At 38.0% G+C, this 23,648-nt stretch overlaps 1 protein-coding gene across 2 annotated transcripts in view; it reads left to right on the forward strand.

Annotated features, from left to right (window-relative positions):
* LOC132159772 (glypican-5-like) overlaps positions 1–23,648 on the forward strand; it is a 42,301-nt gene that overhangs the window by 667 nt on the left and 17,986 nt on the right. Inside the window, exons 2-7 of one of the 2 annotated variants that reach the window (XM_059569377.1) lie at positions 1,190–1,351; positions 4,858–5,567; positions 7,707–7,888; positions 8,045–8,104; positions 8,442–8,564; positions 17,317–17,437. In XM_059569377.1, coding sequence (XP_059425360.1) covers positions 1,190–1,351; positions 4,858–5,567; positions 7,707–7,888; positions 8,045–8,104; positions 8,442–8,564; positions 17,317–17,437 — 1,358 coding nt within the window. The remainder of the gene's footprint in view (positions 1–1,189; positions 1,352–4,857; positions 5,568–7,706; positions 7,889–8,044; positions 8,105–8,441; positions 8,565–17,316; positions 17,438–23,648) is intronic. The other variant, XM_059569378.1, reaches the window with a different exon arrangement.

Genomic DNA, 23,648 nt, shown 5'->3' on the forward strand with positions numbered 1-23,648 from the left:
TTTGTGTGTACCCTTTGTGACTGACCTTTTAAATCACCTTTTGCATTTAAATAGTCCTGTCATGAGGTAAATGATTTCTTAGGTGATGTATGGCCCTTAATATTTATACAAGAATTAGAAATGTATTGTTTCAAATAGTTTACATGACGAAACAAGTTAGACATGATCCCAAAAATTGATTTATTAGTATTACTGTTAAATGTTTACATATAGGCCTACATCAGGTATTTGTTGTACTATATCAGCTGTAATGAATTGTGTGTCCAAAAAAGTCATCTAACCAATAAGTCATTTTGATGACAGAGCATAAATCAGAAATTTCAATGGTGTTGACAAAATTAACCCGACTGTAGGATAGGCTGTCAAATGGTTTTCATGTTCCACATTTCGTGTTGAATCAAAAATGCATTCCTGAATAGAAGTAATCTCAAAAATGTCTGGGAGTTGCAATGAAATTGTAAACTGGGCATATTCAGTTTGTCTCGAGTTCTTGTTCATGGAAAGGATACATCAGAGAAGTATGAGTGTTACAAAACTAACTTTTATTCTTAGCGTGCATGTTTCAAGGCATTGCTCCATGTGTATTGAAAGGTGAGAGAGGTCAGCAGAATGCTGGGGATCACAGTCAGCTGTTCTAATGCATGGCTTATGGGGTCCCGTCGGTGTAAAATTGGTCACATAGGATAGGGCAGGGTAACTGACAGAGCAGATATCATCTGTCTTTATCACATGTGCTCTGCTCTTTTACATGCACCTTCTTGCCATAAAGCCACACTCTGTGTGTGCTAATTTGGACCCATATGAATGTTTTAAAGACAAAATGCTTGGAAATGTTATTGTAGTTGAAATTGTAGATTGTGCTTTCTCTTTGTAACTTAAATAAATAACGCTTAAAATATTTTCACATCATATTTTGGGATTTATGTCTATATGCCACACATAATATCCAAAATCCACATCAAATCCGCTTGATGAATAACTATGACTATGATCACAACAACTTGTTGAAATGGTTTCTGCCATTAAACAGCTACATTTCAGCTATATTTGAACAATAAGATCAATGCCTGAAATGCCAAAAATGGAAAAGGTAATATACCAAAAAAAAAAAAACTATTTCACCAATGAAAACCATTATCAGAACTTTGCCCCTAGAATTGAATCACCTCCTATGATTAATCCTACATAGATGCAGATCTTCTTATCTGCAAACACCAGGGTCCCACATGCTGTACCCGCAAGATGGAGGAGAGTTACTACGCCACTGCCCAGAGAGACACACTCCAGAATATTCTCTCCTATAGCTTCGAACTCAAATATCTCATCCTGGGCCATGCCTCTTCCTTCCAGGGTACGTATCGATATCGAGTGGAATGTATTGGTCAAATAAATACTAGACCATGTGCTGTTTGTATTTGCAGCAGGAGGAAGAGGTCGTAGGATCAAATCCCTGCCACAGCAGGTGGTTCACACGTTCACTACATGATGTGGCTTTGTACGCATGTATGGGAGACGCCAGGGTGGTGTTATGAGTTATACACCATGACTTTACAAGGGTTACTTGGAGATTTGCTTTTTGTCTGCTGTTTTTCACACTCACAGAATGATCCTTTATCTGCCTGAGGTCTCCTGTGAAGCAGTACATGTGCTTCTTAGAGGTTGATTGGCGCTTTAGGATTAGGACAAGGCCTTTCAGAATCAGTGTTTGAATAAAACGTACAAAAAGAAGCAATCAGAAAGATGTTTCTCACACACACACTTAGACTGACTCCATGCATGTCATTATCTACTCCAGGGCATTTTTACTGTATGTTTAACATGAGACGTAAAAGGGTTCAAATTTACCTCGCCCAACCAAATATTTAAGTTCATCCAATTTGTCCGCCCAAACTTGCACAAAAACCCTTTCAGGTTCACAGGAAAAGGGCACTGTCGCCGTCCTCTCTGTCTTTGCTGCCAGCCGAGTGAATATTTAACGAGTTTAAAGCAAACGAAGAGAAAAATGTTGAAATTCTTGGCGTATCCGTGGAGATCCGTCTCAGTGCACTTCAATGTATTGCTCTATAATGAAAGCTTTTGAAAAGATCAGTTGTCCTTTTCTGCCACTTTTCACATGGTTGTAGCTGGTGTCCTGTTTAAAAGAAAGAAGGTCTGTAAAGTGTTTTTCATTCCCACGTGAAAGAGGATTTTTAATGTAGACCGCTTTTTGTCTATATGCCTGTGTGTTTAAGGGTAAAGTTATAATTTAAGTATGAATGGAAGTCAAAAGTAAATCACTTGCAGAATCTCTTTTTGTTAATGGGGACAAGGACTGTCAAGGTCCTAAAACTACGCCAATGAAGAGACATGTGAGAATCAAAGCTGTTTGATTGCTGATGTCAAACCTGCCTAAATGCAGCCAGGGTGATCTGTTAAAGATTTGTGAGTGAGTAAATTTTTGGGTGTATCTATTTCTTTAAAAAGTCCTCTCTGTGTCTTTAAAAAGTAGTTTCACTGTAAAGCAAATTACATGCCATCTGTCCAACAAAGCACAACTATCCTCTCCAACCTAAATGGTACTAAAAATACTGTGTACTGTCTTCTCTTGATCTAAATTCAGTCCTGGACCATGTAGTGATTGGAGTTATTCTGACAGTGATCTTTTTAAAAGTAAGAACCACATCAAAAAGTTAAAGAGTTCATATGAAGTTGTTAAAAAGAACATTATGTTGTGTATTGGATGTAATTAAATGTGTTTATGTGGTTTAAGGTAAAAAAAAACACATTATTTTCCACATACTGTACATTATTGTTTCTCCTCTATGTCCCACTTTTCTGAAACAGATATTTACAAAGCTCATCGTTCTGAAAAGCAAGGTATGCTCTGATTGGCCAGCTATCCAGTGGGTTGTGATTGTCTGAATACCTCAAGCATGTGATGGAAATGTTACGCCCCTTAACATACTATGATGCCGTCTCCCAGGACGACCAGAAAAGGAATTTGTTGCATCCAGTGGGGGCATAATTACAGATTATAATGACATATACTGTCTTTTTATGCATTGCATTGCGTATCGCGCCACTTAAACGTGGAGGATGAGGAGATGTAAATGTAAAGCACTTTGAGTGCCAAGAAAAACGCTATATAAATGTAAGGAATTATTATTATTATTAAACATAAAACAATATCTGCATTTTGATTGGAGAAACGACAAACAACAAGCGCTACTCTACACTGCTCAAAACTCGTTTGAGTCATCAAAATCTTTAAATATAAAATGTACTTACAGGCTGTGAGTCAGAAGCGCCAGACTGTCCTTGCAAAGTTGGAACTTTCTCACTTTATAGAAACAGCGTTTGAGCACAGACTCATTGTAGGCTAGTCTGCAGCTTCAGGAAACAGTCCTCCATAAACTGCTTCACACAGCATCACACACTGCAGGTTTGAGTGAGTGTTGGATCACCATGGATCACCTCTAGGCATGTAGAAACAGATATCATCTTCTTTTGGAAGGCCAAACAAACAAACACAGAATCTCCACAACATGGCGGCAACAACAATACTACAGCAAGAATAAAAGTTATGCCTTCTTTCTTTGCGTCAACATTTGGGTGGTGTTATGCAAATCTTCCCACTTTGTGACGTAGACGTGGTGGTGTGTCTAAACAAGGAGTTTTAAGAGGGGATTGACAAGTCTTCACTTTTATAAAGAATATCTTACAGATCTTCTTTATGCACCAAGATCTTATAACACTCCAAAGAAAAAGGACAAAATTAAATCACATCATATGACCCCTTTAATACAGTGATCAGGAGTATGGTCATCCAAGTTGACCCTTCTGTCTATTTTCTTGGAACATCCTGCTGTCTTAGAGGTGAGAGGTCAGTTGTGGTGGACCCGGGGCACCCTTGATGACCCCTGCGATCTGCTTGACCTCCCCTCACATGCCTTTTTGGCCCAGAACCATATAAGAAATACCCAATTAAATGATCTGGGCATAATCCCCTGCCATGTCACCTGATACTGAGGTATTTGGATGTAGTTGCCAAGATACTACCTAGTCTGAATGATTAGGCATCTACTGCTACAAGTATTTGATTTGAACCATTTTTAAATATATATTTACTGTACTGTAGTTTCAAAGTGCTTAAACATGTTTCCAGTACCACCCACCTGAAACACTTCCTAATCATTTATACAAACCAAGCATCCCAACTGAAGGGTGAAGGGATCAAGATAAAGCTCCTGACCTGAAAAGGTTACTCGCATATTGTTGGAATTACAGAATGCCTGGAGAGCCATAGAGAAATGTGAAAGCCAGTGGCAAGAACACTGACGCAACATTTCGGAATCTCTGCCATTTTTCTTGCAAAACCTCAAAGGCTTGTTATAGAAAGATTCTTATGGGTGTCTATTAGTACTGTGAGCTAAACAGGTGTTCTTTTGCCCCCCCCCCCCCCCCCATCAATAAAAAAGTAATCATAACTTTCGGCTTGCTGTTTGCATGCTAGTCATTCACAGAGAAACAAGATGGAGCTGGAATGCTTTGGTCGTTATGAATGAGATGACATTAAAGCAAACTACACTTTGAAGGGTTCTACCAGCTGTCAACTTAAGTACCCATCTGTCACATGTCACACAAAAGTTAATATGCCATTGTAAATAATGCATACGGTGCAATTGTTTATGATCCTCAACTTCCATTTGCAACCCGGAGGCATAGTGAAGTATAAGATGTCGCTCTCATGAATGTCAAACAAAATAAGTCCTCTCATGTTACGAATGTTTATGTATGTAGGTTGGAAATGCTGTTTAGGGACATCATTTTAAGTGCTTGTTCAGTCCAGAATTTCTCTTTTACTTCCTCTTCCTGCAGATACCTTCCATTCCCTGCTCTCCTTCAATCTAAATCATACCTACTCGCTCTTCGACAGCACCTACAGGATGATCTCTCAAGATGCTAAACCCTTGGTGTCTACCCTCTTCTCTGACCTTGAACTCTACCTCCGTGGTGATGCCAACACCTCTGTAGAACACTCAGTCCACAGTTTCTACGACAAACTCTTCCCATTGGTATACCAACACTTGGTCAATCCTGGCTTGGGTTCAAATGTTTCTATCTGGTCCTCCGAAGGAAGTGAGTGCCTACGTGCCACTCGACATGACGTCAACCCCTTTGGCCCTCACCCGCAAGAACTTGCTCAGGGACTGTCCAGGGCACTAGTGGCTGGTCATGCCCTCAGTCGGGCACTGGCGATGGGTTCTGAGGTTCTGAATGCCACTGAATCGGTAGGAATGGTGCGCCAATGTGGACGTGCACTGGTGCGGATGCTGTTCTGTCCGCACTGCCGTGGATTGACCCTGATCCGGCCTTGCGGAGGCCTGTGTCTCAATGTGATGCGGGGTTGCCTGGCAGGCCTAGCCGAGTTGGATGGGCCCTGGAGACGATATGTAGCATTGCTGGAGGGGCTGAGCGGGGCACTATCAGGGGGATACGAAGTGGAACTGGCACTGCTACGCATCCGGGAACGAATTAATGATGCCATCCTTACTGCACAACTCCATGGACCACATCTCAGCGCCGTGGTGAGTCATGCTTCTCTGATTCATAGAATACGTTTATTTATTTCCCACAAACAAGCTGCACAATATGCTGGACTAATCAGGTCTAGCATGCATGCACTTGAAGCAGCATATTCAGTGATTGGTGCATATCAAATATCTGGCCCATTCAGGCTGTGCAGTTGCAAGGCTGCAGTTTTGCTCAACTGCTATTCTTGCATGTACAGTACTTACTGTAAATCTTAAACTGATGATTCTTATAAATTAACTTTTTGCCTAAAAATACTTGGGCTATTCTCAGTGATGTTATGAAGCCTTGCAATTATTACATCTGCAAGAGGTTTATTATTAGCTCAATGATTAGGAGCGTGATTATGTGGTAATATGACACTGTAAAAAAAATGTGTTGATCATGACAGTGTGACTATGGCTGTCTGTAAGTGAATACCCAGCCGCCCACCCTGAGGCTATTCATACCATCAACGCCAGAGTCTGTGTGCACGACATAGGATGACTGTCTGTCGGTCACTCTCACTTGATTCTTTTACTGGAATCATGGCTAAAGGGGGCCACAGGGGTCAATGGTTTTGTGACAGCTCGGCTTTGCACCCATCATGTCCTGGTGATGACAGCTCTATATGGGTAGGTCAAGTTTGAGACCGCATTCCTACAAATCTCTCTCAAAGAGCATAGACTTGCCAGTCAGAATGGGAGATATTATTACTTACAGTAAGCCACCAACCGCAGCCCCCATAAACTCCAACCCCAAGCTTACTGCTCTACAATGAATGCTGCTTGTGAGAGTTTGACCCCTCTTAAACACTCCATCACTGGATCAAATGTTGCTCACTCACTAATGCCAGGCTGGAATGACTTCAGGCTCACGTTACCTGGTCTGGACCCAGGCTTAAGAGCGCTAACAAAGTTTTTAGATACAACCCTAATGGAATTGACCTGTAGACTGATCAATGAAGTTATGATTTGGCCGAAACAAAAACTACATCGGTGGTTCCGCTTTGGGACAAAGAACTTACACTGGACATCAAGTGGCAACATAGAAGCAAAGTAAAAAAAAATAAACTTGGATTTGTTTTATGCAATTATTAGAAGCTGCACAACCCATGTGTATCGTCGCCTATTTGATGTGGTTTTTATTTAACTGCCTTTCATAGATCTGTTCATGGTTTTTGAGGATAAGAACCCATTATAGCATTTAGCTTGGTTAGCTTCTGCCAAGTTATTTATGAATTACCAAAAATACGTTTTCTTTTTTAAATTGATTTATTGTAACCACAGAAACTATTGTTTATGCTAATATCACAAAAGTGCTCCTTATGCAGTGTTCAGGATATAATTCATACCAAGAAGCATTTGCACTAACATATTAGCATTTGAGGTCTGTACACTACAAATAAAATCATATTTGTTATTATGTTTGCTAATTGTAAAAACAATAAGATTCTGAAGAATAACTTGTGATATCTTCATTGTTTATATGATGTCTATATGTGCCACCCAGCACTGACATTGACATGGAGGACTATGTGGGCTCTCCAGTCCCTCACGCTGCATGTGGTCTGGCGCTATCTTGGTGCTGCTTGAGTTGTTTGGGTGTTGTCTGGTCCCAATCAGCCTGATCTCCTGCATGCAAATTCACCTCAGGACAAAGACGGCTCCCCTGAACCGGCCGGCCCCTTCCCAAAATGCAATGCAGCTAGCGAGGGGCCAGAGCAGGGGAATGAGATTCGGCTAATCCTTAGATAAATAAAGTTTTGTAGAAGATATACAAATACAAACACATTTACACATGCTCACAATTATAATTTTTTAAAGTCCTTATTCCGTTTTCTAATTTCTAGAATTTAGCTAATATATGTCAACTACGGCAAAACGGGCTATGATTGATGAGAGGCTAAATAAAATGAAATACACATTTCAACTTACATACAACTTATTGTGCAATTTTGTTCCAACTAGAAATCAATAATTTTGTAAATATTAATAGAGTGAGATTGTGCCTTTTATTAGTGGCCACTAGATGGAGTAATCTCTTTGAATTGGTGTGAGTCAGTTCACAGAGGCCTAAATTGTGCCGTTCACCTTTTTTCTTTTTTTTTTTACATACTTTTTCAAACACATAATCATTCTTCATATCTCTTTCAGGTGGGTAAAGTTTGTGGTTCCTTGACCGAACCGGTTTCCTCCACTCCAGTCAGTCCCACCTCAAGAAGTTTGACTCCTTCAGTAAACCCAACCAGTGAACTCCAAACCTCAGTCACGTCCTCCAGTCCTACAGCACTTCCTAATACAGGCAACCAACATGAGCACATAACACTAAAAAGAAGGTAAGAAAATGACATCCACTGCATATAATTAAACATATTTTGACCCTTTAAGAAACTAAAAAACCCTTACCAATCAGATGTTTCAGATTGTATATAGTAACTTCCCTGCTGTCTGTCTTTCTTTCCTCTCAAATCTACACTTGTCGATGACCCCAGGTCTCTGCCTCTGAAACCCTCCAAAAACGACAAACCCAGAAGCCTGAAAAAGATTTCAAAGTAAGCAGTAGCAAATCAGCCTCCAGGTTTCCAAGTGTTTTAAAAGAAAAATGATCTCTAATTATTTTGTCATAAATTGATTTTGACTGTCAGCCTAAGAATGTTCTAATGAATTAATCCCACATCAAATAAACGTGTGCGAGCAAGGAAAAATGCTGTCAGCATTTATAACAGTCACAAACAACTACGGGAGGCCAATCCGCCGCTTGTGTCTATCAGTGTTTGGGCATGTTAGATTAGAGAAGGATGATGAATGGGGCAAAACAGGTTTTATTGTATAAAAAAAACCTGGTTTGATGGTTTTTGATAATTTCCTGAAAGCCTGAACTTCCTGCAGGGAGTTTATGGGCTACATCCAGCGGTACAAATCATTCTTCTCCACCCTGCCGGAGATGCTGTGCGAGGGGGAGGTCGTGATGGATGAAAACACCTGCTGGAGTGGAGAAGATGTGGTAGAGAGGTAAGATGTCTTGTCAGAAGAGGGCTTGATCTCAAATTTGCATGTTAATACGAGGATTAATATGGGTCAATGACATGGCACTCATTATATTTTTAATACATAAAAAAGCACATAATATTAATTGATTTGACAAAGCAGTTTTAGGTTGCAAATCAGCAATTCATATTACTTATATAAATATATTAGTGCTGGGCAAAGATTACAATTTTTAATTGCATTGATATGCACAAAATTCAATAATGAATTCAAAAGTAGTGTATTGTGCACTTTTTTCAATTAAAATCACTGCTGTATGAACAAAAGTACAATAACATTTGGTTTGCAAAAACTTTAATCAAATAATGAGCTTTTTTTACAGCAGTCTTCCTTTTACATATTATCAGTTAAAATATTTCTTGTTAATCTCAATTTAAACATTAATTTAATCAAATTAAATATAAAACCAAAGCTATTTGTCACTGCGGGGCATTAACCTTTTTATAGAAAATATTTAATAGTTTGTCATAGAAAAACAAGTTATGCTCGGAGTCAAAAGCCTCGATCTTGAAATTATAACAGGCACCTTCCGACAAGCACTATCACGGGACCCAACAATGCGGGCGGGTAGAGACTCGTGTGTGCGTGTGTTGGATGCGGAAAAAGGGTGTACTCACACTAGACAATCGTAACCGTGCCCAAGCATGTTTGACCCCCAAAGCCTGGTTTGTTTGACTAGTGTGATCACTCAGTGCCAAGCTCAGGCGTGGTTTGTTTAGCCGGCCCTGGCTAGGTTGGAGGAGGTGGGCCAGAGCGTGGTTCAGTTGGGCTTGGGTGAGCATTAACAACGCCAGAGTGCAGAACTTCAGATACAAGCAGCATGATTGCATGAACTTTTCTGAGTGGCAAGAGTGATAGATCTGCAAAGCAATATATTTTGAAAGGGGTGTGTTACCGCGTCCCAAACGACTCAAAATAATAAACCATAAAACCCATCCCAAGCCAGTACTGTTCAACATCCCACCCCTCATGTAACCCATGGTAACCCATATATATATACATTAGTGTTGTCAATTGATTAATTGTGATTAATCACATCCAAAATAAAAGTTTTTATTTACATAGTATGTGTACTGTGTTTATTCATGTATAAATAAACACACACACATACAGTATATATTTTGAAAATATTTACATGTATATACATTTATATATTTATATTATATATATATAAATATATTTAGTATATAAACAACATGTTTTTTCTTAAATATATACATGTATGTGTTTTTGCTTTTTCTATGTACACAAAAGGCCTATTTCTCTCAAATATTGTTCACAAATCTGTCTAAATCTGTGATAGTGAGCACTTCTTTGCCGAGATAATCCATCCACCTCAAAGGTGTGGTATATCAAGATGCTGATTTGACAGCATGATTATTGCACAGGTGTCCCTTAAGCTGGGTACAATAAAAGGCCACTCAAAAATGTTTTACTGTATTGGGGGATCGGGGGTGGGGTCTAAAACCAGATATTAATCAGTATCTGGTGTTACCACCATTTGCCTCACGCAGTGCAACACATCTCCTTCACAGAGTTGATCAGGTTGTTGATTGTGGCCTGTGGAATGTTGGTCCACTCCTCTTCAATGGCTGTGCAAAGTTGCTGGATATTGACAGGAACTGGAACACACTGTCGTATTCAACGATCCAGAGAATCTCAAACATGCTCAATGGGTGACATGCAATGCACGCAATGCAAAACATGCTGTCTGCCCTGTACAGTGAATTCATCGGGATTCATCCGTGAAGAGAACACCTCTCCAAAGTGCCAGATGCCATCGAATGTGACCATTTGCCCACTGAAGTCAGTTACAATGACAAACTGCAGTCAGGTTCAGACCCTGATGAGGACGACGAGCATGCAGATGAGCATACCTGAGACGGTTTCTGACAGTTTGTGAAGAAATTCTTTGGTTATGCAAACCGATTGTTATGCAGCAGCTGTCTGGGTGGCTGTTCTCAGATTATCTTGGACGTGAAGATGCTAGATGTGGAGGTCCTGGGCTGGTGTAGTTACACATGGTCTGCGGCTACTAATATATAATATAAAGGTTTGGCTGAAGACTGAAGATATGAGAAAGTTTCTGTTTTCCCACCCAAAATGATTGTAATCGAAGGCAGTCAAATCAGATATCGCTCCAGAAAGGTTTCTATTTACTCTGTGAGGTCATGAAGTTCATAAAATTTCCAAGAGGAGTGATGGTTGCCGTGGATTATCGTGGCTTTTCTCCCGTCCTCATCCAGACGGAAGCTTCATTCAGAAAGTTCTGGAGCTCTATTGTGACACAAATGAGATTCCCTGAAAAACGCACACTCAAAATAAACATTTGCTTATAGACAGTTTTGCTATCAGCATATGTTAATTTAGACTTATTCTCTTTTGACTTCTGCAACACAAAATAACAACAATTGCTTTGCTTGAACGAACAAAGTTTTGTGATTCTAGATATATCCCTTTTCTGGTCTCATTTGCTCCTCAGCTTTGGCTCAGAGGTTAGAGTTCCCATTCCCCATTCACCCCTGGACAAATTACTCCTTCGCCATCCACACTACGGCAACAATTCAATGCTGGCACCTACCATACTGGAGGCCCAAACATTGGGTAGTCCTGGAGACAAGCCACTGTCACCATGGAGCAAACCGACTAGCTTGCTAGAGAGATTAAGATGTTTTTATTATGTCAAAGTGAATTGATTTGTCTGAAAGATAAAGATTTAGTGGTTCCCTAAATGTCATCGTTTAGTGGCAAATAGGTCCAATACAAAATATAAACATTACATTTAGGTAATGCTACATTTTTGCCACATGCCATTTTGGTGACCACTAATCTTTATCTTTCAGACAAAGTAACTGAGTTCAACATTATAAAAATGTGTTATGTGTTTTCTAATACAGAAATTCAACAAAAACAGATTAGCAAACAGATTAGTTCATTTTCTCTATGCTAATGGTCACACTCTCCATTTGTTGGTACAAAGACTATTGAAACAAAATACTAGCATACTTCTCAGTATACACTAAATACTGCCTTCTGTTTTACAAAAATGAGTAATACAGTTCATCTGTAACACAGGAAATGGAAAGCCAAGTTAAGTGCAGTGCATTATGGAATTCCTTGCTGTGTTCTCTGTTGTACACTGCAAGGTTTGATGTAGTATGCAGATAATTTGCAAGTATATATCCTATGCCATGCAGAAATGGTGAAATTAGCATATTAGCATACTATTCTGGGTATAGCATATCTTCTTGTGAGCACAACCTCTTCAAATAAGTCAACACTGCCCTCTTTCGGACAAAAAAATAATAATTCTTAGTTAATTGTTTGAACATTACATTCAACCATGTTTCAACCACGTTCCAGCCTCGTTCTCAGTGTTGTGACCTGCTTAGTTTTCCTTTCCTCTGTGGTCTTAGACTGGCAGTGTCCTCAATTTCAGCTCTATTAGATTGCGTTTCATTGACCATAAACTCATCATAACACTTTTTTTGGTATTTAAGAGAATATGGTACGTCCAATAGTGGTTTTAGGTGGTCTAGCCTGGTTAAGCTAGTGTTTAGCTGTACGATTGGCTTTAAGCTTGAGGCTGTGTTTTGGAACATGGTAACTTGCTTATATTCAATCTAACAGGTTACTCCAAGGATGTCATTGACTGATTCAAGCTTCTCATTTGCTAATTCAAAAAACCAAAGTTTCAAAAATCCTGACCACCATAAAATGGTATTAACAGCTGTTAGTTGGTTTCTTGGTAATCTAAGATAGTTTACCATGTTCGAAACACAGCTACTATCATAAAATTGATTTTCCAGCCGAGAAGTGACTGAATATAGTCAAAAACGTTAAACTAGACCATTAAAAACCAGGCAATTCTGACTATTGCTGCTTTTCCAAAAGGATTTGTTTCTAAGCATTGGTTTGAGCCAGAAAACTTAGCTAAAGGTTACATTTGATAAATTAAGAATTGGATTTCATAGTACTTTGTCTAATTTTCACTCACTTTTGTACTTTTTTATATGAAATGACCATTCTGTGTTGCATATGTTCAGTTTAGCTTCACTGTAGATCTATTTACACCTTTGCTTGATAGTAATGCTAATGCTAATACACACAGTGTTTGGTATAATAAACCTAAACTAGGTGTTTTGCTATCATAATAATGAAAATGACTTCAGAACACCACAGTGAAGTTTTAGTATATTCAGCTCCTGCTTAAACAGGACTGCGGTTGGTAAGCGGATAGAGACATAGAGATACTATCGCGTAACTATTTAGTAAATTCCCCAGTGAGGCCATATGTAAACTTATTGAATTTTCTACCTAGATGCTATTTCATAGATTGGCTTTAGTGCTGTCTAAATAGGTTTTGATGTATAGCATACAAATGCCACATGATATGCTAGTATTTGCTGTATTATTAGTGGCTGATTGACCTGAACACCAGTAATGGATACTGTAACTGCATATAGGACATCCAGTGCTTGTATTACAACTTATTATTGAACTTCTCAATTCCAAACGGCTGCTTTAACACAGAACGGCGCTGTTAGCGTTGTGCAGTTCAAAGCTGACTAGATATAATACAGCTGTCCTACATTAGCATGGGCCCTTCCCAACTTCATAGACCACAGACAATAAATAGGATGGAAAACTAGCAACCAGAAGGTCTTACGCCCGGTTATTACACACATGAGAAGGCACACAGCTCAATTCATGCTGACGTAAGACAGGAAGCATAGCTTACTCAGATGTTCTACACCAAAGTTGTGTATTCTATAGAAAAGGACTGTTGAAATATTAGCGTATGGCATCCGTTTAGGCTGTGTGTCATTGCTAAAGGCAATAACTTGTGGAAAAGCTGTTCTAAAGATTGAAGAAACCTCTAATACATAGCTCATGAAGAACGGATATTGCTAGCTCATTAGATGCCGAGTTTCATAACCTTCTGAGCAAACAAATGAGCTAATCCAATATAGCAGATGAATTTAATTGGAGCTTTGCTCCTCACAGGGGGATATGTGTGTGGTTTCTATGGGAAAATAAGCAGCGTTTAGTCAAAGGGGAACTCCAAACTCTTTGGTCTTGAGCTGTGTAAATATTTTTCTCTGACTTTTTTCTGGTTTGGATTTATTTAGCCGCTAATTATTGTGAGAAATGGGGGTGAGTGCAGTGACAAGCCCATTGCTCTGAACAGTAAGACCCATGTTCCCGCTAACACATCTGTTTGGAGAGTCTGATGTTCTTTGTTGCTTATTTGAAGCAGTTTGTCTGTGTCATAATCAAAGTACTTTATGAGGTGATTTGTTTGTTGTGGTCTTTCTTTTATGTGTGAACTCTTTTTAGGAAAAACAGGACTTGATTTTGTTGGTATTTGATTGGATTGTGTGTGGGAGAAACGTGGTAGGCTATGCTAATATTAGAGGCCTTGCTGAGGCGATTTGAATGAACAGTTGCTTTTACTTGTGCTTAAGCTCACTGGAGTATCTATAGAAAGTTTCAATCTTGACCAGTGTCAGCACTATTTTTGTCTAGAGATTTTTAGTGATAAAACTGTTTCTACTTGTTTAAACTAAAGTTGCATGTATTTCTTAAAGGGACAGTTCACCCATAAATTACAATTCTGTCCTTAATTACTAGCCCTCTGGTTGTTCCAAACCCATAAGACCAGAGCTGATCCTCCCTATACGCAAAATAGGCAAGCTGCGTAGGGCCCCCTTGCTCTCAAAGATGGTTTAAATGTAGTTTATTTTTTTACATTTTTACATTACATTTTTTTTGTCTGGCAAATAAATAATACATTGATAGTCTAGAAACTAGGAACCCAACCTCTTAAAACACTAGCAACGTGCTAGCAACCTTACATTTAATTTGTATTAATCAGTACTGACTGTACCAAGACAGGGATGTAGTTGTTGTTGTTGTTGTTGTTTTTAAGGAGTTTCTTGAGTCTAGACTTGACTTGGCCCAGTACACAATCACCTAGAAATGTCCTAGCAATCAGAATCAGAACACCTGAGCATCCACCTAGAATAGCTCTAGCAACATGGAATCTAATTAATTTAGTTAATTTAATTCAATCAATACTGACTGTACCAAAACCAGAAACATTTATTAAGACTTTCAATAGGGCCGCTTTTTCTCAACCAATAGCTTATCAGAATGGATATTTGAAGCCACTAATAGACTTGTAATGTCTCATGAAAAATGCAATATGCTCAAAATTAAGTGTGTCATGGAAATATTCGTACTCCTCTGCAGAGAAATAAAGAAGACGACCATGCTCGAGTCATGCTATAGCAAATTTTCATAAAAATGTCTATTCGTGATGATCAGTTTTAAGGTTTGATGTATGTTTATTGAAACACGTCGAGCAGATTGTTTCTTCTTTAATTATGCGCATATGAAGCACATTTGGCTCACCAAAGAAAGAATGAGCCAGTAAAAATGACAGTATCCACAGACAGCTCATTCTTCTTTTAAATAAGCCACATAATCCACTCCTCTCATGTAGTGAATACTCGCATATCTCATCTCCATCGTACCTGCATTTACACATGACAGCTAAAAGCACAAACCAACAAACAAGTCTGTCTCACGTTTGTTCCTGACAAAGTGCTTCCACCTTGCAAAGTGAGCCGTGTGTTCAGATGCAGCATGAGGTGTCTGGGGTCATTATTTATTCACTTAGATTAGCTGTGGTGAAAACAGCGGGCCAGTTCTCCCACAAGCATTCATTTATTGATGCACAAGCACACGGCTGCATTATTCTGCCCTCCCGCTAAGCTTTATATGCCCCCCACTGTTAACCCTTTGATCCATCTGTCTGACTGTCTGTCTTCCTGTCTGTCTCAAGGACGCTGGTGCTGGAAATAGCTTCTGTGTGATAATCTAGCAATAGCTAAAAAAAAAAGGTTTTGCATAAATTGATGTATATGTGACGTTAATTCTTCATAAAATGGATTTGTGACATCATTTGCGACAGTTAAAAAAGGTGTTGCCAGTGTTAATTTACAAAAAATTTGTCTCTTGATGATACATTCCTCTATATTAAGTCAATATTTTGTCATGTCATGTTGAATAATTTCATGTTATTAAATTAAAATTTTAAAAGAGTAATGTAATATATGTATAAATATGTATATATATGTGTGTGTGTGTGTGTGTGTGTGTGTGTGTGTGTGTGTGTGTGTGTGTGTGTGTGTGTGTGTGTGTCATATTCATGTGTCATATTGTGCATTTTGGAAATTTTAATCGTGGGCTTTAAAATTGGGTTCCAAAAATAACCACCTAGCAACCTCCTAGAAACCACATGGCAACATTCTAAATATGACATCATATTACGTTTTATGTTAACTTTGGACCTTTTAATTGTGGCCTAAATTTTTATTTTATTTTATTTATTTATTTTCTTTGACCAGAAAGTAAGCACCTAGCAACCCCCTAAAAACCACATAGCAATATTCTAGAGATGATACATGTCATATTAAGTTTATGCAAACTTTGGACCATTTAATTGTTGGCTTTAATATCGGGCTCATTTGATTTGTCCTACGCTGTCAGATTTTTCCTACCTCCCACTAAATCAGTGGGTAGTACAATTCGACAACGAAAAATGCTACTGTAAAGTTATGGATTATTAACATCTACACCTACCACAACCCTAAACCTACCCTTACAGTACTGAAAATACAGTAATTATGTGTTATATTCGCGTTGTAGATAGAAGGGATACAGCTACAGGAAACCAACAATAAATATTATTTTCTACCAATTAGATTGCGTTTTTATTCAAGTCTACACCTACCCCAACCCTAAACCTACCCTTACATTAATGCACAAACATTAAATATCATTGTTTAGCATGAGAGAAAAGTTGTTTATGAAAAATCGTTGTTTAGTAGGATAAAATGTCAGGACACCGGAAAGTAACCACCTAATAACCACATAACATTCTGTAAACTATCATTGCAAGTTTTGTAAAGGCATCCAACAGTATTATGTTATTGTCCATTTACTTCAGTTCTATTTTTGCTCATTACAGTCGATTAAATCGCTGCGGCTCTGCATGTTTGTAATCTATCCACTCTTCCACCCAGTCATATCTGTATTTAAAGTTCACACTTTGTGCTTAATCAAAGTCTTAACCTATCTGCCCTGCCTGAGCTTGACCCATTGATCGTATAGGCTGCTGAACATGGCACTCTAACAGTGGCAACCAACGTTGAGATTTCCCCCTGAGGAGTGAAGTTTGTTTCCTCATCAACATCCTTCATTGAATAGCACCACTGTCATGGATCCATAAAATGATTTTATTGCCAACCTGTCTGAATCTGTTGTGCTTTCTCGAATACTGTTTAGTAGGTCAGCATCTTGTGTTGCTTGCCTTGTTTACACCAACTTGGCCTTTTTCGAAGGACGCCCTCCATTGGCCTCCATTAACGTCTATAATAAAAGGGCACAGGGTCAATACCTACATTTGCAGCATACTGTAGTTATGTCTTCAGGCTTCACCGCAGGCTTCATAATGAATCATTTATGTAGGTGAAATGCCTGTCTGAACATCCTATCAATCCTTGAGCCTGTTTCTTATAGACAAGCCTTGACCGTTCCCTGCATTTTTAGGACTCCAGGCCTTAAAATTGGGAGATCATTATAATCAGACCAAAAAGTGCTCGATTTCTCTATTGGTAACTTATCTCTTGCTCTGTTTCTGCTGCAGTTATACAGGTCACGTGGTGGGGAATGGACTGAAAGCCCAGAAACACAACCCAGAGATAAAGATCAGAAGTGTGGATCCAATCCTGGTCAACGTGAAGGAAAAGCTAGAGCACTTCAACCAGGTAGGTCTCAAAATACCCTGGTGAGTACCAGCATTTCTTTTTTTCCACTACATTTTTAAGTTACCGGCCATTCATAACTTCTACTAGCCAGAAAAATTATAAATAAATAACAGAAATAAACCAACAGCTTGAGTCTATCTACAAGGGCAGTGACAAATTGACCATTGCAAATAATTTTGTGTAAGTACTACTAGGGGTATGCGATATTGACAAAAAAGATTTTCTGGAATTTTATCGATAAAAATAATTAGACCATATTTTTGCTGAGTGTGTTATTGTGCTGATATCTTAAGAACTAATGGGGAAAGCTGACTCCTAAACTTTTTGATATATTTCATATTCTGTGTGGTCAGTTCACAGCAGTGATAGAAATTCATCTTTTCCAATAAGTTTAAGTAGATTTTTACTTTTTAATGGGCATTTTTTACCTTTATTAGGCAATGTTTTTCTAAAAATGTGCTTCATCTTTTGAGTAAAATTCTTACATTTAATCAGTCAATTATAATAATAATACATTTAGGCTGTTACTAAACAAATGCAATCAGTATCAACAAAATGAATCACTGCAGAAGTTGCATATTAAGTGGCATTTAGCAGTAGTTACACATGTTGAATGGGATGCTTTAACTTGCAGTTACGAATGCATAAATAATGTTTTGATATTTTAAACATGAACTTTGAATACTGATATTTGAAATTATGTTAAAAAATATTAAAAGATACTTTAAAAATGTAAAAATTAAAACTGCCAGTAGGTGGCAGCAAGCCACTGTTAAGGGAGTTATTGCAATTGAACCAAATCATTTAAATGGTTGATTCATTCAGGAACAAAACACCGTCATGTTGCTCAGAGACGCAAAACAGTGCTGTGGCTTTATTTGGAATGATTATTTATTTATTTTTTGCAAAATAGAGTAAAAACAGGAAATATGGTGTCTAAAACATAAATCTCTTGATGTATCCTTAGTTTATTGAACTGTGTATAAAATCAATATCACATTTGTTTCCATACTGATTTTTTTTAAACGTCAATCTTTGTGTGATATTAACTATATTCAATGATATAGGCCCCATTTACACTGCATGGTTCAAGTGACCCAATTCCGATTTTTTCCTCTCATGTGGCACAGTTCGGATATGACCGGTGAACGTGTAAGCAGGAAAAAACCACATCGATTCCGATGTTCTCAGATCGGATTCAGGCCTCATTCATATGTGGTAATAAATCGGATATGAATCGGATACGTGCATTTGCGTGTGCCATGTAAGCAGACAAATTGGATATTCCCCAGTAAATGCGAGTCGTACATTATTAAAAAAGTGTGGACTCCAACACTCAGGTGGACTCCACCAACTGAGATCACATGACTTATTATAGGCGCGAAATTCGGCCAGACTGCAACAAGGGCTCCTCTTTTTTCTCCGCCGTACGATACCAATGTTTTGCTGATTTTTTTGTTGACTTTTCAAAATATTATGGAAAGCAAAACACTGTATAGTTTTATTTGCATCTGCATCCATTGTATTTAGTGCTGTTTTACTTCCTTTTCCGGGTCAGAACGTCTACGTTTGGTAGTTTCAGCAGTGTATAGTGTAAATGCAAAAATCGGATACGGGGCACTTTTAAAAGATGATGTAAGCAGGTCGTCAAAAAAATCGGATATAGTCAGAAAATCGGATTTGGGCATCAAGACCTGCAGTGTAAATGCAGCCATAAATATGTACATTTTCTGCCCTTTATCTTGAATTATGTGATTATTTTTAATACATATTAATAGATTGAATCATGCAGTGTGAGTGAAAGAACTAACTCTAAATGCGTCCAAGTGCTAATAAGTTAGTGTAGTCGCTTATGCGTGCACTCTGTAGGTGTGTTTTATTTGGTTTTTGCAATAGCCTATAGGCTACTACTCAATAATGTCATGATGTCTCACGAGTTCAGTATTTGCGCTAAACCTGTGCAGATTTAACTTGCATGAACTTCCCAAAGAAATTAATGTGTGAACATAACTTTCGAAAAGTAACCCACCAAATTGGCTAGTGATTTAACGTTACCCGCCACAGCTGATTTTTACCCACATTTGACAGGTTGGCAGTTGTTAATTTCAAACCCTGGTTATGACTTAAGTTTACTAAGGTGTACCCTATATCCTGAGACCATTAATGGTATGTTTCATCTTTTAACCAAGATCTTACCAGAGACATATTGAACAATCTGAGAAACAGTAAAAAAAAGTACAGCTATGGCTCATGTGTGTTTCTTTTTATAAAACTTTCCCTGAAGGTTTGCTTTGTGAGCCAAAAAAGAAGACATTAAGAACTGCCAGAAGCGCTAGTTTCAAGCTTGCCCACCAAACAAAAATAGTCCAACTCAATGCCAGCGCACATGGCAAGAGTGGTGAGACGGTGTCATTAGTCCAGGGTTTGCTCTGTGATCAATCTGCAGCAAGATCAGACCAAGCATCCTCAGCGGGAGTGTTAAAGACCTCCTTGGCATGATGGCAAAGTCTGTCGCTACTGCAGCTGTGTTTGGGAGGGTACAGAGGGCAGCTCATTTGGCCCTCTGGAAGACATTTTGTAACATCTTTCATTGCTCCATTAAAACCAGACGTTTTGGTTCCACATTATGTCCAAACCCAACCCAGCCCTAGCCGCATTGCTTTGCTGTGAGGACTTGCATCACTGGCAGGCAAGAACGCTGGGAAAGTACAGTAGATTTGTGTCAGGGGTTGAGGAGAAGGTCACTTTGAACTGGTTGTGAAATTATACCCATAATTCCCTTAGGTCTTCAAGACCCTGGTGAGGTCTTGGAGGTTTTTTGCTCTCACAATGACCTGCGGGAGTTTTTAGTTGCTGACTGGTATTTAATTAACCTATGCAGCGTAAAAACTGACAGGCAAAATACGTCATTGGTGTACAACTAATAGTAATACATAACCTTGATACTCTTGCGGGGGGGGGGGGGTTGGAAAATTTACTAAAAACATACAAGCATCCTACTCTTGCTGTAGACCGTATGCATCAGAGAAACAAGTACGTAGTCATCTCAACAATTTTCTCTTTGAACATCCGTTTTTTGCGCTATATATTTCTATAGCTGCTATTGAAGAGTAATTAGCTGGTGAAGTGGATTTATTTATGGTACAGTTACCAAACGTTATCATGAGCATTGTAAAGTTTGAAGTGGATGTTGTAACAAATGTCGGGAAGATTTTTTTTAAATGAGCGATTTATTAATAACTTCGTACGACCTTGCTTTCACGCCATGTAAACGTAAACAGACGTCCGAAGACAAAGAGTGCGGTGTGGAAAAAGGGGCGGGGCTACATAAGGCATATATGGCAGTAAAAGTATTATACTAGCATGCTATTTTGAGTATATGAAAATAGTATATGTAGTATATTCAGTATATGAATGCAGAGTGCTTTTAAGTACACAAGCATTTTTTTTTGCTACGGTTGTGTTTGTTCATAATGCAATGGTAGTAAATTTTATGCGTTTTCGCATAATACCTATAGCGGGTATTAGCCTTAACTGTTTTCTGTTTTTCAGAAATGTTTTGTCTGTTTTGTCATGCTGGAGAATCTTGCTTAGTCAGTTAGCCTAAATGCTAATGATTTTAGCAACTTTCCTGAATCCAGTTTCATGCAAAGACTTTTGAACTCTATCACCCCCTTCAGTACACTGCAAACAATTACATAAGTTTTTATTTTTTACGTTTTTCTTTTCATTTTTTTTCTTGTTTTAAAATAAAAACATCTCAAAATCTTTGAAACAAAATACATTTATTTCAAAAGTATCACAGCATAAGATTTAACGACTTGTTTTTATGGATCGGGTCTTCAATTATGTGTTTTTTTTACTTTCTAAAAGAAGAAGAAGCAAAAATCTTCCAGTTAAGATAAAACATACTTGTATTAAAGATTCATTTTATGAAAACAAGTCTCAATATTTTATGCAGCATTGCCTCTCAAGTAAATTAATCTTTACATATTTTAACTGGAAGATTATACAAACATACTCCTTAAGAAAAGGATTTTTGCAGTGTACAGCATGTTGTTACCGATTACGGGTCCTTTTTCAGAAGTCTTTTATATGTGGCAATATAAAGTGTGTTGCAAAGCTAGGACATGTGTTACACACTGAATAGTACAGAAAGTGTGAGAGGATTTCATGACAACCTGGCATCTTAAGTGTCACTTTACACCTTCAGAGCTGAGTAAGATCTTCAATCTGATGACCTCCAGTGCTTTTCACGTAAAAACCAAAGTCTAAGTCCCAGTCAGTCTCTGATCAAGGCTTATTGAGAAATTAATATTGCAATGCCGTGTCCCAAGAGTGAGTCATCTTGTGCTACAGGGAAGATTTATGCATCTCATGGTTGAGTTTACATCAAAGGTCGTCATTATTTTTTTTCTTCTGTGCATCCTTTAGCTTTGAGCGGACAGTATGATGTAATACTCTTTTGCATTAAGCTAAGTAATTTATGAGGCCTCCACGCGAAAATGGCGAATGAAGAAAACCCTAGGCTTGACTTACGCAACTCTATAAAGCCGAGAAGTGTCAGGGAGGGATGCTAATGAGTATGAATGCTTTCATAACCCGCTATCTAATGTAAATATACATCAACAGACAAACACTAACCAATATATCACATACAAGTGGATGTGCACATCATATTTCAATGCAATCTGAAGACATCCAATTCCATGTTGATCAGTAATTGTTCTGGATAGTTCACATGAAGTGACATAATAGTCTAAAAACCACTGTGAAAGCACTATAATAGTAGTCAACATGTCTTTTGTGCTATATATTGAAACTTCTGAAATTATATGATACATTTTGCAAGGAAATTCACTTCAATTATAAAATTCTAATTCTCCATTGCGTGTATTTTTGACCTTGCTTGTTACATTTGCTTACGAAACCAACATTAAAATCAATCGCGTTTCGGCTTCAAAGATGTCAAACCTTAAACGACACATAAAATGTGCCATTTGTTATGATCTTTAAAGGAATGTGAAATGTGCGTATCTGTAATAGTAAGTAAATGAGTAAATAATTACTTAAATTTCAGAAAAGAATTCCATAATAAATTAAGAATCCCTAATCCTACCGAAAACCTAAACTTAACAACTACCTTATTAACTATTAATAAGCAGCAAATTAGGAGTTTATCGAGGCAAAAGTTGAAGTTAATGGTTTGTTAATAGCGAAAATTGAACCTTAAAATAAAGTGTGACCCAAACCAAAAATATATAAATAAAAGCTCATTTAAAAATAGATCAATAATATAATAGTATGTAGATAATACTAAAATAACACTGAATGATAGTATGATTAGGATTGTCACTTTAAGAGGCAGAAGCTGTAATTCTTTTGCAATATTGTTGGAATGTTTCATACAAGTTATTGGTCTGTTTTTCTGCCCCCTGCCAAACGTGCCTCGGTATCGCTTTCCTTTGACCATTAGAGGTGTATCTCAGTCCAGTTGATGAGCCTGTTGTCAAGGAGATGTGGTTTGGTAACAAAGACCCCCAACGCATCCTATCGATCCGTTTACATGAATGGAGTCTTAAAACTGCCACGGAAATAAGGGAATTTGTTTCCCAAATGACTCCGAAAATCCTGCTGCAGAAAAGCAATCTTTTTGGAGATGTAATGAAGACAGACCATGGAGAGCTCTGAATATTAATGCACATGCTGTTTCAGATGCTACGTTTGATCTATCGCTTAAAGATTTTAGTATGCGCCCTGTTCTGCACTGCAGATGATTGCATAAGAAGTGGGTGTTCTCTGGAGTGTAGAGAAATTACATTTGATATGAAATCATGATATCAACCGTGGGAAATGTCACTTTTTATTCTTTTTAATATTCTAACTCTATAGAATCCCAGAACAGGTTTGTTTTAACCAATCAGAAGCACCTTGTGCCTGTCAATCATTTTAGTTAGCCGAGAGGGCTTTTAGGGGTGTGGTTTAAGAAAGGGGGTGGAGAAAATAAATGGAACGCCCACTTTTCACAATCCAGTCAATAGCAGAAGAAACAAAACTCAAGTTATTTTCTCATTAAACTCAGTAGAATAGGTTTCAATTGCATTTTTTGTCAATTTTTTCCTCTTTATCTAGGTAGTAGAATTAAAGTGAAATGAAGATTGAAAATTACTGAGGTATTTTAATAGAACCATGTGAATTTAACACTAACAAT

Source organism: Carassius carassius, chromosome 16 (assembly GCF_963082965.1).
Source record: "Carassius carassius chromosome 16, fCarCar2.1, whole genome shotgun sequence".
NCBI classification, from domain to species: domain Eukaryota; kingdom Metazoa; phylum Chordata; class Actinopteri; order Cypriniformes; family Cyprinidae; genus Carassius; species Carassius carassius.